Source organism: Triturus cristatus, chromosome 3_1 (genome assembly GCF_964204655.1).
Source record: "Triturus cristatus chromosome 3_1, aTriCri1.1, whole genome shotgun sequence".
Taxonomy (NCBI): domain Eukaryota; kingdom Metazoa; phylum Chordata; class Amphibia; order Caudata; family Salamandridae; genus Triturus; species Triturus cristatus.
The window spans coordinates 15,469,464-15,487,892 of NC_140583.1; the positions used below are offsets into that span (position 1 = coordinate 15,469,464).

The 18,429-nt window shown below is 45.2% G+C and overlaps 1 protein-coding gene across 1 annotated transcript in view; it reads left to right on the forward strand.

The window, feature by feature from the left end:
* Positions 1 to 18,028, forward strand: part of MYBPC3 (myosin binding protein C3) — a 423,360-nt gene extending 405,332 nt beyond the window's left edge. Inside the window, exons 31-35 of the mRNA XM_085646556.1 lie at positions 3,538 to 3,697; positions 5,162 to 5,298; positions 7,586 to 7,772; positions 11,178 to 11,220; positions 17,140 to 18,028. Coding sequence (XP_085502682.1) covers positions 3,538 to 3,697; positions 5,162 to 5,298; positions 7,586 to 7,772; positions 11,178 to 11,188 — 495 coding nt within the window. The 3' untranslated portion in view covers positions 11,189 to 11,220; positions 17,140 to 18,028. The remainder of the gene's footprint in view (positions 1 to 3,537; positions 3,698 to 5,161; positions 5,299 to 7,585; positions 7,773 to 11,177; positions 11,221 to 17,139) is intronic.
* Positions 18,029 to 18,429: the final 401 nt, after the last annotated feature.

Here is an 18,429-nt window from a genome sequence, read left to right on the forward strand (position 1 = left end):
AGTTCTGCTCTAACCCTTCATCTCTCCTCTGACCTTCCAAGTCTGCTTTAACCCTCCAGCTCTCTTCTAACATTCCAGTTCTGCCCTATCCCTCCAGCTCTCCTCTGACATTCCAGTCTGCTCTAACCCTCCAGCTCTCCTCTGACACTTCAGTTCTGCTCTAACCCTTCATCTCTCCTCTGACCTTCCAAGTCTGCTCTAACTCTCCAGCTCTCCTCTGACATTCCAGTCTGCTCTAACCCTCCAGTTCTCCTCTAACAGTTCAGTTCTGCTCTAACCCTTCATCTCTCCTCTAACCTTCCAAGTCTGCTCTAACCCTGGAGCTCTCCTCTGACATTTCAGTTCTGCTCTAACCCTCCAGCACTCCTCTGACATTTCAGTTCTGCTATAACCCTTCATCTCTCCCCTAACCTTCAAGGTCTGCTCGAACCCTCCAGCTCTCCTCTGACACTTCAGTTCTGCTCTAACCCTTCATCTCTCCTCTAACCTTCCAAGTCTGCTCTAACTCTCCAGCTCTCCTCTGACATTCCAGTCTGCTCTAACCCTCCAGCTCTCCTCTAACAGTTCAGTTCTGCTCTAACCCTTCATCTCTCCTCTAACCTTCCAAGTCTGCTCTAACCCTGGAGCTCTCCTCTGACATTTCAGTTCTGCTCGAACCCTCCAGCACACCTCTGACATTTCAGTTCTGCTCTAACCCTTCATCTCTCCTCTAACCTTCCAGGTCTGCTCGAACCCTCCAGCTCTCCTCTGACACTTCAGTTCTGCTCTAACCCTTCATCCCTCCTCTGACCTTCCAAGTCTGCTTTAACCCTCCAGCTCTCTTCTAACATTCCAGTTCTGCCCTATCCCTCCAGCTCTCCTCTGACATTCCAGTCTGCTCTAACCCTCCAGCTCTCCTCTGACATTTCAGTCTGCTCTAACCCTTCATCTCTCCTCTGAAATTCCAGACTGCTTTAACTCTCCAGCTCTCCTCTGACATTTCAGTCTGCTCTAACCCTCCAGCTCTCCTCTGACATTTCAGTCTGCTCTAACCCTTCATCTCTCCTCTGAAATTCCAGTCTGCTCTAACCCTCCAGCTCTCCTCTAATAGTTCAGTTCTGCTCTAACCCTTCATCTCTCCTCTGACCTTCCAAGTCTGCTCTAACTCTCCAGCTCTCCTCTGACATTCCAGTCTGCTCTAACCCTCCAGTTCTCCTCTAACAGTTCAGTTCTGCTCTAACCCTTCATCTCTCCTCTAACCTTCCAAGTCTGCTCTAACCCTGGAGCTCTCCTCTGACATTTCAGTTCTGCTCTAACCCTCCAGCACTCCTCTGACATTTCAGTTCTGCTCTAACCCTTCATCTCTCCTCTAACCTTCCAAGTCTGCTCTAACCCTGGAGCTCTCCTCTGACATTTCAGTTCTGCTCTAACCCTCCAGCACTCCTCTGACATTTCAGTTCTGCTCTAACCCTTCATCTCTCCTCTAACCTTCCAGGTCTGCTCGAACCCTCCAGCTCTCCTCTGACACTTCAGTTCTGCTCTAACACTTCATCTCTCCTCTAACCTTCCAAGTCTGCTCTAACTCTCCAGCTCTCCTCTGACATTCCAGTCTGCTCTAACCCTCCAGCTCTCCTCTAACAGTTCAGTTCTGCTCTAACACTTCATCTCTCCTCTAACCTTCCAAGTCTGCTCTAACCCTGGAGCTCTCCTCTGACATTTCAGTTCTGCTCTAACCCTCCAGCACACCTCTGACATTTCAGTTCTGCTCTAACCCTTCATCTCTCCTCTAACCTTCCAGGTCTGCTCGAACCCTCCAGCTCTCCTCTGACACTTCAGTTCTGCTCTAACCCTTCATCTCTCCTCTGACCTTCCAAGTCTGCTTTAACCCTCCAGCTCTCTTCTAACATTCCAGTTCTGCCCTATCCCTCCAGCTCTCCTCTGACATTCCAGTCTGCTCTAACCCTCCAGCTCTCCTCTGACATTTCAGTCTGCTCTAACCCTTCATCTCTCCTCTGAAATTCCAGACTGCTTTAACTCTCCAGCTCTCCTCTGACATTTCAGTCTGCTCTAACCCTCCAGCTCTCCTCTGACATTTCAGTCTGCTCTAACCCTTCATCTCTCCTCTGAAATTCCAGTCTGCTCTAACCCTCCAGCTCTCCTCTAATAGTTCAGTTCTGCTCTAACCCTTCATCTCTCCTCTGACCTTCCAAGTCTGCTCTAACTCTCCAGATCTCCTCTGACATTCCAGTCTGCTCTAACCCTCCAGTTCTCCTCTAACAGTTCAGTTCTGCTCTAACCCTTCATCTCTCCTCTAACCTTCCAAGTCTGCTCTAACCCTGGAGCTCTCCTCTGACATTTCAGTTCTGCTCTAACCCTCCAGCACTCCTCTGACATTTCAGTTCTGCTCTAACCCTTCATCTCTCCTCTAACCTTCCAGGTCTGCTCGAACCCTCCAGCTCTCCTCTGACACTTCAGTTCTGCTCTAACCCTTCATCTCTCCTCTAACCTTCCTAGTCTGCTCTAACTCTCCAGCTCTCCTCTGACATTCCAGTCTGCTCTAACCCTCCAGCTCTCCTCTAACAGTTCAGTTCTGCTCTAACCCTTCATCTCTCCTCTAACCTTCCAAGTCTGCTCTAACCCTGGAGCTCTCCTCTGACATTTCAGTTCTGCTCTAACCCTCCAGCACACCTCTGACATTTCAGTTCTGCTCTAACCCTTCATCTCTCCTCTAACCTTCCAGGTCTGCTCGAACCCTCCAGCTCTCCTCTGACACTTCAGTTCTGCTCTAACCCTTCATCTCTCCTCTGACCTTCCAAGTCTGCTTTAACCCTCCAGCTCTCTTCTAACATTCCAGTTCTGCCCTATCCCTCCAGCTCTCCTCTGACATTCCAGTCTGCTCTAACCCTCCAGCTCTCCTCTGACATTTCAGTCTGCTCTAACCCTTCATCTCTCCTCTGAAATTCCAGACTGCTTTAACTCTTCAGCTCTCCTCTGACATTCCAGTCTGCTCTAACCCTCCAGCTCTCCTCTGACATTTCAGTCTGCTCTAACCCTTCATCTCTCCTCTGAAATTCCAGTCTGCTCTAACCCTCCAGCTCTACTCTAATAGTTCAGTTCTGCTCTAACCCTTCATCTCTCCTCTAACCTTCCAGGTCTGCTCTAACCCTCCAGCTCTCCTCTAACAGTTCAGTTCTGCTCTAACCCTTCATCTCTCCTCTAACCTTCCAAGTCTGCTCTAACCCTCCAGCTCTCTTCTAACATTCCAGTTATGCCCTATCCCTCCAGCTCTCCTCTGACATTCCAGTCTGCTCTAACCCTCCAGCTCTCCTCTAAAAGTTCAGTTCTGCTCTAACCCTTCATCTCTCCTCTAACCTTCCAAGTCTGCTCTAACCCTCCAGCTCTCTTCTAACATTTCAGGTGTGCTCTAACCCTCAAACTTTTATCTAACATTCAAGGTCTGCTCTAACCCTACAACCCTCTCTTCTGATCGTCTGACTCTTCACTGTTGTAATACTCAGCTCTCTAAGCACTTCCATCACCTTTGGTCTCTCCTGGTAGGAGTGGTTCACAGTCTACGAACATTACAGACGCACCAACTGTGTGGTATCTGATCTGATCATGGGAAATGAGTACTTCTTCCGTGTCTTCACCGGCAACATGTGCGGCTTGAGCGAGAACCCCACTGTCACCAAGAAAAGTGCCTATATCCAGAAGACTGGTGAGCTGGAAGGGGGGAAGAGGCAGAGACAGATGGTGGAGCGATGGAGCCAGGGACAGATGGTGGAGCGATGGAGCCAGGGATAAATATGGTGGAGAAATGGAGTCAGAGACAGATGGTGGAGCGATGGAGCCAGAGATAAATATGGTGGAGCAATGGAGTCAGGGACAGACCTTGGATCTGTGGAGATAGGGACAGATGGAGGAGTGTTGGAGCCAGGGACAGATGGTGAAACAATGGAGCCAGGGATAAATATGGTGGAGCACTGGAGTCAGGAACAGATGATAGAGGGATGGAGCCAGGGATAGATGTTAGATTGATGGAGTCAGGGAGAGACGGTGGATCAGCGGAACTAGGGACAGATGGAGGTGCGATGGAGCCAGGGACAGATGGTGGAGTGAAGGAGCCATGGACATATGGTGGAGCGATGGAGTCAGGGCCAGGTGGAGGAGTAATGGAGTCAGTGGCAGAAGCAGGAGCGATGGAGCCAGGAACAGATGGTGGAACAATGGAGTCAGGGACAGATGGTGGAACGAAGGAGTCATGGACAAATACTACTGTCAGAAATGAGTGATGGAGCCAGGGACAGAGAGTGGCGAGATGGAGCCAGGGACAGATATTGGAGCAATAGAGTCAGGGACAGAAAGAGGAGTGATGGAGCCAGGGACAGAAGGCAAAGAGAAGGAGACAGGGCCAGATGGTGGAACGATGGAGCCAGGGACAGATGGAGGAGCAATGGAGACAGGGAGAGCGGGAGGAGCAATGGAGAAGGGGAGAGATGGTGAAGTGATAAAGACAGGGACAAATGGAGGAGCAATGGAGCCAGGAACAGATGGAGTGATGAAGACGTGGAAAGATGGTGGAGTGAGGGAGCAGGTACAGATGGAGGAGCGATGGAGACAGGGAGAGATGGTGAACTGATGGAGTCAGGGACAGATGGTGGAGTGAAGGAGACATTGACAAAAACTGGAGTCAGAAATGGGTGATGTAGCAAGGGACAGAGAGTGGCGCGATGGAGCCAGGCACATATATTGGAGTAATGGAGTCAGAGACAGATAGAGGAGTGATGGAGCCAGGGACAGATGGCAAAGAGAAGGAGCCAGGGCCAGATGGTGGAACAATGGAGTCAGAGACAGATAGAGGCGTGATGGAGTCAAGTGCAGATGGAGGAGTAATGGAGTCAGGGACAAACGGAGAAGAAATAGAGCCAGTTATCTTATGTTTATATTACATTATCCAATCAACAATGGACATACTGGTAGGTGGGTCTGATGTTCACTCTATGGTTGGCTTCTGCCTCATTCAGGGGGTGACGAGTCTGCTGTGAAGAGAATCCAGTCAGTTCCCAGTGAGAAACCTTGGATCCCACAGGATTTGATCAAACCATTTCTTAGGGACTTGATTTTTCCTAGGAAGAAAGTCTGCTCCGCGCTTATTGGTTCTAATGCCAAGTGTCATCAACAGGTGTGGAGTACAAACCCCCTGACTACAAAATGGCTGAGTTTGCCGAGGCCCCAAAATTCACACACCCGCTGGTGAGCCGGTCTGTGATTGCTGGATACAACGCAACGCTGAGCTGTGCCGTTCGTGGAACCCCCAAGGTATGGAGAGCAAAGAGTTGGATTGGTGCACTAGGGTGGCACTCTCACAGATACATCCCTGCACACATCCTACATACAGAAAGGCAGAGCTCAGACATGCCGGAGTGAAGATCATGCCTTACATTGTCGCAGCTGCTGTTCTCTCAAAACAAGGCTAAGACATTGACCCACGCCTCTCAAAAATATCCACAAATAAAATCACTTTTATTCTCTCTCTGCCGCGCAATGCACCAATTAACCGCGCCGCTGTATCTTGAGAACAAATTGTCAGCAATTCATGTGAAAACCAGACGCCTATTGGCTAATAAAGCCTTGGCAAATGCTCTGCGTTTTTACAACTCAAACTTTTATTTCATAGAGATGCATCAAAAAGGTATTTCTTACTTAAAAGCCCATGCACGCATGATCACATGTCCAGGGAAGGGTTCAGCTCGTCGTTTTGATTCATACCAAATGGTGGTTCAGATGCAAGCCTCGCAATCCACCTGCTTTCTCTTTACAACAACTATTCATGCTTGATTCTTTCTCTTTTCTTCCAAATGAGCAATCATTTACAAAACATCTCATATTCCATAAAAGCCTTCACCGAGCCCAGTGTAAACACTCGATTAAGCATTGCTCTCTTTCAAATAGATTCAAGACGCGCCCCTAACGTTGGTCTGGGTTTTGACAGTGCAGTCGTCAACCAGAGTGGATTTTGACCCGCCCCTTTCAACCACTGGATTTTTTCAAACAGCCTCTTTCAGCCGTTAGCTGCATCATTTGTCAATCATACCTTGGTTCAGCCCGGTGAAGTGCTCATCCACCTCCTGATGCTATTGGGTATTTGAATGTATCCTTCTATCTCCATGCCAGTGCTTGTGTTGAACAGTATGAGGGACCACTTTACAACTCTAGCCCTCTCTGTCCACTCCTGCTGGTTCCCTCCTGTGTATTGTTAGCACTGTAAACCCAGACCTGTTGACTTTGCCAGTGCGCCTCTCACTTCAACGTTAGGCGGACCAGAGCAAAACTGCAGACATGGAGCTCAGTCTGCATTAGAAATCCCTGTAGTCTAGAAGGGAGTAAGGCAAAAGGGAGATACGGGAATGATTATAATTGAAGAAACGTCTATGCACGCTCTGTAGATGCTGCAATGCAATTGATGCGCATATACTAAGAGGCAGCACGTACGCTTGGACACGTGTATACTAAGAGGCAGCAGATACGCTTAGACCCTTGTATACTAAGAGGCAGCACGTACGTATAGACACATGTATACTAAGACGCAGCAGATACGCTTAGACACGTGTATACTAAGAGGCAGCACGTACGCTTAGACACATGTATACTAAGAGGCAGCAGATACGCTTAGACACGTGTATACTAAGAGGCAGCAGATACGCTTAGACGCGTGTATACTAAGAGGCAGCAGATACGCTTAGACACATATATACAAAGACGCAGCAGATACGCTTAGACATATGTCTAGTAAGAGGCAGCAGACACACTTAGACACAGGTATACTGAGAGGGAGCAGATACGCATAGACACATGTACACTAAGAGGCAGAAGATACGCTTAGACACATGTGTACTAAGATGCAGCACATACGCTCAGACACATGTTGACTAAGACATAGCAGATACGCTAGGACACATGTATACTAAGAAGCAGCACATACGCTTAGACACATTTATACTAAGACATAGCAGATACGCTTAGACATGTATCCTGAGACGCAGCAGTTACAAACAGTCACGCACACTATGACGCAGCAGATACACACAGATGCATGTACACTGAGATGCAGCAGATACAGATAGACACATAGACACTAAGATGCAGCAGATACGCATTGACATGTACCCTGAGACACAGCAGATACACACAGGCATGTGTACAATGAGACGCAGCAGATACACACAGACATGTGTTCTCTGAGACAAAGCGGATACACAGACACATGTACACTGAGAAGCAACAGATAGACACATGTACACTGAAACGCAGCAGACACACACAGACACGTGTAAACTGAGACGCAGCAGATACAGACATGTGTACACTGAGATGCAGCAGATACACACAGACACGTGTAAACTGAGACACAGCAGATACAGACATGTGTACACTGAGATGCAGCATTTACACACAAACACGTACACTGAAATGCAGCAGATACACACGTCTGCAAACAGGCACATATACTCACACACTGTAGCACAGTGACACACAACTCTAGTTGGCTTCTCTCACCATACTTTTCTGGAGCTCCACATGCATTCAGTGTTATCAATTTCCACAGCCCAAGATCTCCTGGTACAAGAATAAGATCGACCTGTGGGGCGAGGCCAAGTTCCGAATGTTCAGTAAGCAGGGAGTGGTGACCCTGGAGATCCGCAAGCCGAGTCCCTTCGATGGAGGCGTCTACGTCTGCAAAGCAGTGAACGAGCACGGGGAAGCCCAAGTGGAATGCAGGCTCGAAGTCCGAAGTAAGCCACTCTGGGGGTCTGAAGGGAAGCAAGATGCTGGTTCAGTTTGGGGCGGGGTGTAAACTATCTTTAATACACATAGTAGAGATTCAGCAGTAGATTATCTTTAATACTCAGAGTAGAGACTCAGGTGCCAAAGTATCAAATACTCATAGTAGAGACTCGGGTAGAGCATCTTTAATGCTCACAGTAGAGTCTCAGGGGGTAGAGCATCTTTAAAGGTCACAGTAGAGTCTCAGGGGGGAGAGTGTCTTTAATGCTCACAGTAGAGTCTCAGGAGGTAAAGTATCTTTAATGCTCACAGTAGAGTCTCAGGAGGTAGAGTATCTTTACCAAAGTATCAAATGCTCATAGTAGAGACTTGGGTAGAGCATATTTAATGCTCACAGTAGAGTCTCAGGGGGTAGAGCATCTTTAATGCTCACAGTAGAGTCTCAGGGTATCATTAATATTCATAGTCGAGAGTCAAGGGGTAGAGTATCATTAATACCCATAGTCGAGACTTAAGGGGTAAAGTATCATTAATTCTCATAGTCGAGACCCAAGGGGTAGAGTATCATTAATACCCATAGTCGAGACTCAGGGGGTAGAGCATTAATAATACTCATAGTGGAGACTCAAGGGGTAAAGTATCATTAATACTTATAGGTGAGACTCAAGGGGTAAAGTATCATTAATACCCATAGTGAAGACTCAAGGGGTAAGGTATCATTAATTTTCATAGTCGAGACTCAAGGGGTAAAGTTTCATTAATACTCATAGTGGAGACTCAAGGGGTAAAGTATCATTAATATTCATATTGAAGACCCAAGGGGTAAAGTATCATTAATACCCGTAGTGAAGACTCAAGGGGTAAAGTATCATTAATTTTCATAGTCGAGACTCAAGGGGTAAAGTTTCATTAATTCTCATAGTGGAGATTCAAGGGGTAAAGTATCATTAATACTCATAGTGGAGACTCAAGGGGTAAAGTATCATTAATTTTCATAGTCGAGACTCAAGGGGTAAAGTTTCATTAATTCTCATACTGGAGACTCAAGGGGTAAAGTATCATTAATACTCATAGTCAAGACTCAAGGGGTAAAGTATCATTAATTTTCATAGTCGAGACTCAAGGGGTAAAGTTTCATTAATTCTCATAGTGGAGATTCAAGGGGTAAAGTATCATTAATACTCATAGTGGAGACTCAAGGGGTAAAGTATCATTAATTTTCATAGTCGAGACTCAAGGGGTAAAGTATCATTAATACCCATAGCGAAGACTCAAGGGGTAAAGTATCATTAATACTCATAGTCAAGACCCAAGGGGTAAAGTATCATTAATACCCATAGTGAAGACTCAAGAAGTAAAGTATCATTAATACTCATAGTGGAGACTCAAGGGGTAAAGTATCATTAATACCCATAGTGAAGACTCAAGAAGTAAAGTATCATTAATACCCAAAGGGAAGACTCAAGGGGTAAAGTATCATTAATACCCATAGTGGAGACTCAAGGGGTAAAGTATCATTAATACTCATAGTCGAGACCCAAGGGGTAAAGTATTATTAATACTCATAGTCGAGACCTAAGGGGTAACGTATCATTAATATTCATAGTCGAGAGTCAAGGGGTGGAGTATCAATAATACACATAGTGAAGACTCAAGGGGTAAAGTATCATTAATTCTCATAGTGGAGACTCAGACGGTAGAGCATCAATAATACTCATAGTCGAGACTCAGGGGGTAAAGTATCATTAATACTCATAGTGAAGACTCAAGGGGTAAAGTATCATTAATACTCATAGTCGAGACCAAAGGGGTAAAGTATCATTAATATTCATAGTCGAGACCCAAGTGGTAGAGTATCATTAATACTCCTAGTCGAGACTTAAGGGGTAAAGTATCATTAATTCTCATAGTGGAGACTCAAGGGGTAGAGTATCATTAATTCTCATAGTGGAGACTCAAGGGGTAAAGTATCATTAATACCCATAGTGAAGACTCAAGAAGTAAAGTATCATTAATACTCATCGTGGAGACTCAAGGGGTAAAGTATCATTAATACTCATAGTCGAGACCCAAGGGGTAAAGTATCATTAATACTCATAGTCGAGACCTAAGGGGTAAAGTATCATTAATATTCATAGTCGAGAGTCAAGGGGTAGAGTATCATTAATACACATAGTGGAGACTCAAGGGGTAAAGTATCATTCATTCTCATAGTGGAGACTCAGGGGGTAGAGCATCAATAATACTCATAGTCGAGGCTCAAGGGGTAAAGTATCATTAATATTCATATTGGAGACTCAAGGGGTAAAGTATCATTAATACCCATAGTGAAGACTCAAGGGGTAAAGTATCATTAATACTCATAGTCGAGACCCAAGGGGTAAAGTATCATTAATATTCATAGTCGAGACCCAAGGGGTAGAGTATCATTAATACTCCTAGTCGAGACTTAAGGGGTAAAGTATCATTAATTCTCATAGTCGAGACTCAAGGGGTAGAGTATCATTAATTCTCATAGTGGAGACTCAAGGGGTAAAGTATCATTAATACTCATAGTGGAGACTCAAGGGGTAAATTACCACTAATACTCAGTCAAGACTCAAGGGGTAGACTATCATTAATTCTCATAGTGGAGACTCAAGGGGCAGAGTATTATTAATACTCATAGTGGAGAATCCTAGAAGCCCTGAGCAGGAACATTAGGCATTAGGTGGATGGCAAAAAGTATTAAGGCGCAAACCTTAGGACAGCAGTGGGAGCAGTAGGTTAGAGCAAAGACCCTGAGAGCTGGGGTAAAAGTGGTAGGGGACAGACCATTGGTGGGCAGGGGTGGTAGAGTTAGGGCACTGACCCTCAAGAGGCAGGGCCATTAGTGTTAGGGAACAGACCGTATATACATGGGGCAGTAGTCCTAAGGTATAAACCACAGGTGGGTTAGCGCAGTAGACTAGCACCCAGACCATAGGTGGGCAGGGGCGGTAGTGTTGGGGCACAAACCCTATGTGGGCGGGGGCAGTAGTGGTAGGACACAGACTATAGGTGGGCAGGGGCAGTAGTGCTGGGACGCAAACCCTTGTGGCCTGCATTGGCAGTATTTTAGGGCAGACAGCCAGGGGTCAGGACAGTAGTATTCCTGACATAGCTCCCTTGGGTACCAGTGGAATAAGAATCAAAGACCCTGAAGGTGAAGTGCAAACATATTGCCTAGCAGCATGTCCCAGATACTCAAGCAGCTGTGGGGCCCTGGTCATAGTTCACCCCCACACTTCCTTCCCCAAGGTTTTGGAGATGCCCATCAACCAGATAGCAGTATCTCCTTTGTGCTTTCTCCAGCTTTGATTGATGTTTGCTTCTGGTTTCATCCTCTTGCCTCCTAGTTGTTTCTTACCTCTCTCTGTCTCTCTTTTCCCCAGTGCCTCAGTAAAGTACCACATCGCTGCTTGCCATAGACTGAAGGTATGTCTGATGCCCCATTCCAGGCCGTAGGCACCGGGTTCAGTAGGGAAGAGAGACTAGAGTGAGGTGTGGTGGGATGGAACGGGCTGCAGTGATGGGAGATGTTCTGGGATCTTGCAGTGGGGAGGGATGAGATACCACCTTAAGGGATGCTGTTGGTCTGGGTGGGATGTAAAGTGGAACATGATACATTTGGTGCGATAGAGAGAGGTGTGGAGAGCATGTAGGGGGAGAACTAGATAAGGAGGTGTGATGAGTCAGTCTCTAGGACCTCAAACAGACCTCTACAACCTGTGCTCCCCTATTATATGGTGTCCACAAACATGCACTAATAAGATACCACTATCTTTATGTATAACTCTACTTATGGTTTTATGACACGTTTCTTTGCTTGTTCTTTGTCATCCCAAAGGCCTAAGTTACTGTTTTGTATGATTTGTTGTTTCACTGTTATTCTTTGCCATTTCCCTGTGAAGCCATCTGCCATCTTGTGCTCAGTTCTTGAGGCAATCAATCAGGAACCTAAATAAATTGACGGGGTGGATGCAGCCAATAAGAGAGGGTGGCAGTAGAACCTGATGAAGGAGTCCATAACACATCATGGGCGGACTTGGATGATGGAGCCAAGCGTAGCTAGAGGAGGCAATGTTGGGTGATGGACCAAGAGGCGTCAGTGACAGAGTGAAAGATAATAGCTGGGCAATAGACAGGTTACTGGTCTAGACATCGGTGATAGTGTGAGAGAAAGGCAGTGGAGTGAGAGACAGGTTACTGGTCTAGACATCGGTGATAGAGTGAGAGATAAGAGATGGAGCAAGAGACATATTGCTGCTGGTCTAGAAATCGGTGATACAGAGAGAGATAGTCGATGGAGTAAGAAACAGATTAATGGTCTACACATCAGTGATAGAGTGAGAGACAGGCGATGAGCAAGAGATAAATTTGGTATCTAGATATCGGTGATAGAGTGAGAGACAGTTTAGAGATCCAGACAGCGGTGATACAGTGAGAGACAGGTGATGAAGCAACAGACAGTTTAGGGCCTAGAAATCGGTGATAAAGTCAAAGATAGGTGAAGGACCAAGAGGCAGATTAGGAGTCTAGACAACAGTGATACAGTCAGAGACAGATGATGGGTCTCGACATCAGTGATAGCCTAAGAGATAGGTGATGGAGAAAAAGACACATTATGAGTTCAGATATTGGTGACGGAGAGAGAGGCATGTGATGTTGCAAGAGACATATCAGGCGTCTAGTCTAAGCACCTCGACAACTCCACTGCCTCCTGCTCAACGCCCGATCCCTCTGCAAGCACGCAACTCACTGGCGTAATGAAAACTGAGGGGGCCTCACTGCAAGGTACGTACAGGGGCCCCATCCAGGCTCAATCAGGAGCTCTCTGGCCAGAGTGCAGTGCCGAGGGGGCCCCCTGGAGCCTGTGTTACGCCCTTGACGCAACTGAGATATGGGACACCATCACCACCCTCACACAACATCATATTCCTCACTGAGACTTGGCTCAACCCTGCCTCTGCACCCAACATCGTCACCACACCAGAAACAGAGTATCCAAGAGCCAGTTGACCGATGCCCTCAACTCCTCCCCCAACACCTCCTCAAACATCGAGCTAGCCATCAAACATTTCATAACCCGGATCTCCAATAACGCCAACAGAGTAACACCCAACAAATCCTCCAAACCCATTAGACCCTCCAGACGAGCCAGCTGGTACACCCCAGAACTGAAAACCGTCAAACACAACTGCAAACTGGAAAGAAGATGGTGCACCACCAAGGAGCCCGCCGAGAGGACCACATTCAAGACCTTTATCAGCCAGTACCACAAACTCCTGAAAGACACCAAAAGGAATATCGTAACCAACCACAGGGAAGCTACAGCAAATAATTTTTCAGCATTTTTAAGGAGTTCTCCAACCTCTCATTGATTGAAAACATCCTACCTCCCAGAAAATCAGCAACATTCTAGCCAACTTCTTCTATGGAAAAATCTATACCATCTACTGGAATTTCGAACCCCAAGCTACTGCCGCCAACACCCCCAGCCTCCTAGATCCGGACGACGCCCCAATTGACAACAGGATCACCAGATGGAACCAGCTCACCACACAGAACACCGCTTACATCATGCGCTCCATTCACTCTGGATCTCCCACACACCCCTGCCCACATCACATATTCAACCTCGGCATCGGCAGCAAGCTCACAGACATCTTCAACACGCCCATCCCTTCAGCCACCTTCCCAATTGGCTGGAACCACGCCGAGATCAAACCCCTCCTCAAGAAACCATCTGCCAACCCCAACGAGCTCAAAAACTACCAACCAATCTCCTGGCTCCCCTTTCCTGCCAAAGTCCTAAAACAAAACCATCAACCAGCAACTCACAGAACACCTTGAGAACAACAACCTTCTGGACACATCCCAATCCGGATTCCGCTCCAACTACAGCACTGAAACTCTCCTTATTGGTGCCACAGATGACATCAGAACCCTCCTAGAAGGAGGAGGCTCGGCCGCTATAATCCTCCTCGACGTGTCAGCAGCTTTCGACACCATCTCCCACCACACCCTGATCCCAAGGCTCATTCAGATCGGCATCAAAGATGCCACGCTCAAATGGACTGCATCCTTTCTCACCGGAAGGGCTCTGGCGGTCCACCTCCTTCCTTTCGCCTTGGAACCAAAGAACACCATCTGCAGCATCCTGCAATGCTCATCCCTCAGCCCCACCCTTTTCAACACCGCCATGACCCCCGGCCAACATCGTCAGCAATCATGGACTGAACGGTTCACTGACAAAATATCCCCTCTCAACATATCGCACTAACAAAATATCAGTGTCAAATACATTGTCATCCTATACTTATAATGGCAAGTAAAAAAAATCTATAAAATATTACAGTTGTCATTAATATCGTTGTATTAAATATTGTTTTTTAAATATGTATATATAAATTAAAGTATAAAATATATTAAATAGTAACATTTAATGTATAGTTAAACAAATAAAGCAATTAAACGTATTTTATAAAGTTAAACATACATATATTAATATATATATATTTACATATATCTAGTTAAAAAACTATTATTCTACTGATAACTTTAATTTATATTATAATTGCAGATTTTTTTTTATAATGTAACAATATTATATATATCTATATATCCCAGGAACATAAAATATATACATATACCAAGAACATAAAATATGATACACATTAAAAACATTAATAATTATAAATATTCTAATTTAAAAAACATACTATAAATTATACAATTTTGCATTTAATACATATACTATTTCCACTACAATCTAAACAAAAGTAGACAAAGTGTTGGACTAAGGATGTATAAAGTTCACTCCTATCACTTCACACAACACAACATTAGGAAAATGGTTCCATTATACAGGGGTAATATTTACTATTCCCACTCCAATCAGTGCAATATTGGAAACAAACATAATCAAATAATTTCAAAAACATAAAAAGCAATAAAAAAATGTAAATATGTAAAAAAAAGAAATGCAAATATATTTTATATTAAAAAATAAATACAACTAAAACATATTACTATGTTTAATACATATCATAAATAACTACAAATATTATTATAATTAAAATACAAGAATATATTCTTAACAACTCCCAAGTGGAATAATATTTACATTTACAAATCACAACACAATTAACATATTCAATAATAAATACAATTTTTATTATAAAATAACTACTTAGATTTACATTTGTTATAGCTTAAGCTACATTCTACCCTAAATGTCAACAAAGAATGCAACACATATCTAAAAATGTTAATTTAAATAATATTAATTGCACTTTGCATATTTAATTATTACTTAAAATAATAATACAAATGTATTCCTAAAATAATTATAGTTAATAACCACCCCACCACATAGCCTCACAAAAAAAAACAACACACACCAAACATGAATTAAAAAATTATTATTGTCAACATTTTAATATTTAAATCTTAATTAAACATTTATTAACAAACGTGTAATAATAAATTAATAATATTTTAATTAACTTCCCACCATTTACTCTTACAACTTCTACAACTCACACCATATATATAAAATGAAAAATATTTTATGTACATATTTAACATAAATATTTTTCATTTATATAATTAATATAAATTCACTCTCTGAGGACGACTCCACCATGAACACAAACTTCTACCTCTGCATGACCAGTGTTGCCAACTGGATGCAAGCAAACTGCCTCAAACTCATCACCGGCAAGATGGAAATACTACTCTTCAGAAACACCACCTCGCCGTGGGATGACTCCAAGTGGCCTGCTGACCTGGGACCCCTCCCACCCCCACTGACCAGGCCCGGAACCTCAGAATCATCCTGGACACCAAACTCACCAAGAAGAACCAGATCAACATTGCCTCATCCACCCTCTTCCTCACTCTCCACATGCTCTGTAGGATCGGCGAATGGCTCCCTGTATCCACCAGGCGTACCATCACCCAAGCCCCTGTCACCAGCTGTCTGGATTATGGCAACGCTCTCTACACTAGAATCACATCACAACTCCTGAAGAGACTTCAGACCATCCAGAACTCGGCTGCCAGGCTTATCCTCGACGTCCCCAGGTGGACCGACATCACCCCCATCTGAAGAATCTCCACTGGCTCCCTGTACACAAGAGGTGCCAATTCAAGATTCTGGCACACACCTACAAAGCCCTGCATATCCAAGGACCAGCTACATCAACCACCGCCTGAACTTCCTCTGACCCTCCAGACTCCTGCACTCCAGCTTTTCTCCCTCGCCCTCATTCCCCGTATTCGCCACAGCAACAGTGGATGTCGTTCCTTCTCCTACCTTGCCACAAAATCCTAGAACAGTCTCCCCCTCCACCTGAGGACATCTGCCTCCCTTTAGGAATTCAGAAAAGGCCTTAAGACCTGGCTCTTCGACTGAATCCCGAGCAGCCTTGGACCCAGTTCCTGGATGCCCTCTGGGTGATTAGTGCACTTTACAAATCCGGAAGATTGTTTGATTGATTGAGAGTGAGAATAAGTGATGGAGTTAAACCCAGATAAGGATCATGACATCAGTGATAGAGTGAGAGGTGGGTCAAGGCAGGTCAGTGCCTTGAGACCCTAGCGGGAGAGTAGTCGCGATTGATTGAGAGATAAACGATGGAGCAAGAGACATATTACGGCCTACACATCGGCGACAGAGTGATAGGCAGGTGATGGTGCAAGAGACATATCAGGAGTCTAGACATCGATAATAGAGTGAGAGACAGGTGATGTAGGAAGGTACAGATTACTAGTCTAGATATCTGTGTTAGATTCAGAGATAGGTGATGGAGCAAGAGACAGATTACTGGTCTAGACATCTGCAATAGAGTCTGAGACAGGTGATGTTGCAAGAGACAGATTGGGAGTCTAGTCAGCGATGATAGAGTGAGAGTATCAGTGATGGAGCCAGGAACAGGTGAAGTAGGGAGAGGTGGATCTCAAGCGATGGAGTAAGGAGCATTTGATGGTGGTGGCAGTGGGTGATTACTAGCAGCAGCACATTTGTAAACATCCATAGGGAATGTTTGTTCCTCCAGCAAGAATGTTTGTACCTTTTTCTCTTCACTCCTAAGTTTTTTGTTTTCTTGTTATTTGCTGCTTTTAATGTGACCCCACCCATCCTTTTTGCTTCTATTTTTCTCTCCTTAGTTTTGCCTTGTATTTGTTTCCCTCACCCAGTGCCACAATCACATCACCTGTTTGAGTCTCCCTACCTCTGCTCCTTTCATCATTAATAACTCACTTTTTAAGTTTTCCACAACCCACAGTCTCTCTGTATCCTTTCATGTCTTGCTTCTCACTTTTTGTATCCTTTCTTTCTCCTCCGAGGTGGTGATGGATGATGCCGGTGGAACTGGAACAGGAGTGAAGATGAAGGCTAAAGGAGGCCCTGCAGCTATGTGTCTGTCACTGTGATGTTAACACTCCATGAAAGTTTTGGGAGAATGCAATCTTTCAACATGAAACCGACATTCTTAATTCTTAAACCTACCCTGATATCTCTGTTGTAGTGTCTCAATGCCAGTGTTTCTGTTGTGGCGTTACTACACTGGTATCATCGTACCCGAGTGCCGGTTCTGGGGCCGCTTTCCCAATGTCCTTGTCCTGCTGCCGCTAAGCCGGTACCCCTATTATAGAGTTTTAACTCCTGATGTCTCCATTCCAGTATCTCCAGACCGGTAACTCCATAATGATGACACCATACCACAACCTCATTACCCTGATATATCTGTACCAGAGAGTCAGTTCTGGTGTCACTATCCCAACGTCCTTGTCCTGGTGCAGCTACCCTGATATCTCCAGCCAGTCTTCTTCACAGAGTTTCTGATGCACTACTACCCAAGGCCCATGGCACCAGCTCTGTTTGAGTAGTAACAGCTTCCACGACAAACTGAAACCATGAACCTCTCTGCCTTCCATTTTACCAAGCTCTTATTTACGACAGAAATCCGCTGCCTACTGTCTGGGACTGAGAGCCAAGTCCAGCCTTCGAACTGCCATGGAGATGCTCAGCAGAGGCTTGAGACACACTGCTGCAGTGATGAGGGGGCGGGAGGTAGATGATTGGCAGACCTGGGACTCAATCGTGGCTCTGTCTCTTGCTGCCTTGTAAATGTGTATTGATGGTAATCGTGGGGCGTGTATGTTTATGATCCATGTGTTTGACTTCTAAGCTGTAATTTTAGTAAGTGGATAATAAAAATCACCTTATATTGGCATCCCAAGTGTTTTCCATTCATTATTATCAAAAACTCTGTTGCCCTCTTGTATGGTGCTCACAACACCCAGAAATTGTCGCTCAGTCCATGTGGAAACTGGAATACCGGTGCCTAGGGCAGTTAGGAATTACTGGGCTAATGTTGTGACAATTGAGACCTTTTACCACTGGACCTTCTTACTCTTTGACACAAAGCTGAGCACTGAGTGTACTGCTTTAGCACCAGACTCTCCGATACTGACGCCCAGTGGCCTGCTTACTGTTCGACCCAAAGCTGAGCACTGAGTGTACCCCGTTAGCACTGGACTCTCCGATACCAACGCCCAGTGGCCTTCTTACTGTTCAACCCAAAGCTGAGCACTGAGTGTACCCCATTATCACTGGATTCTCCGATACTGATT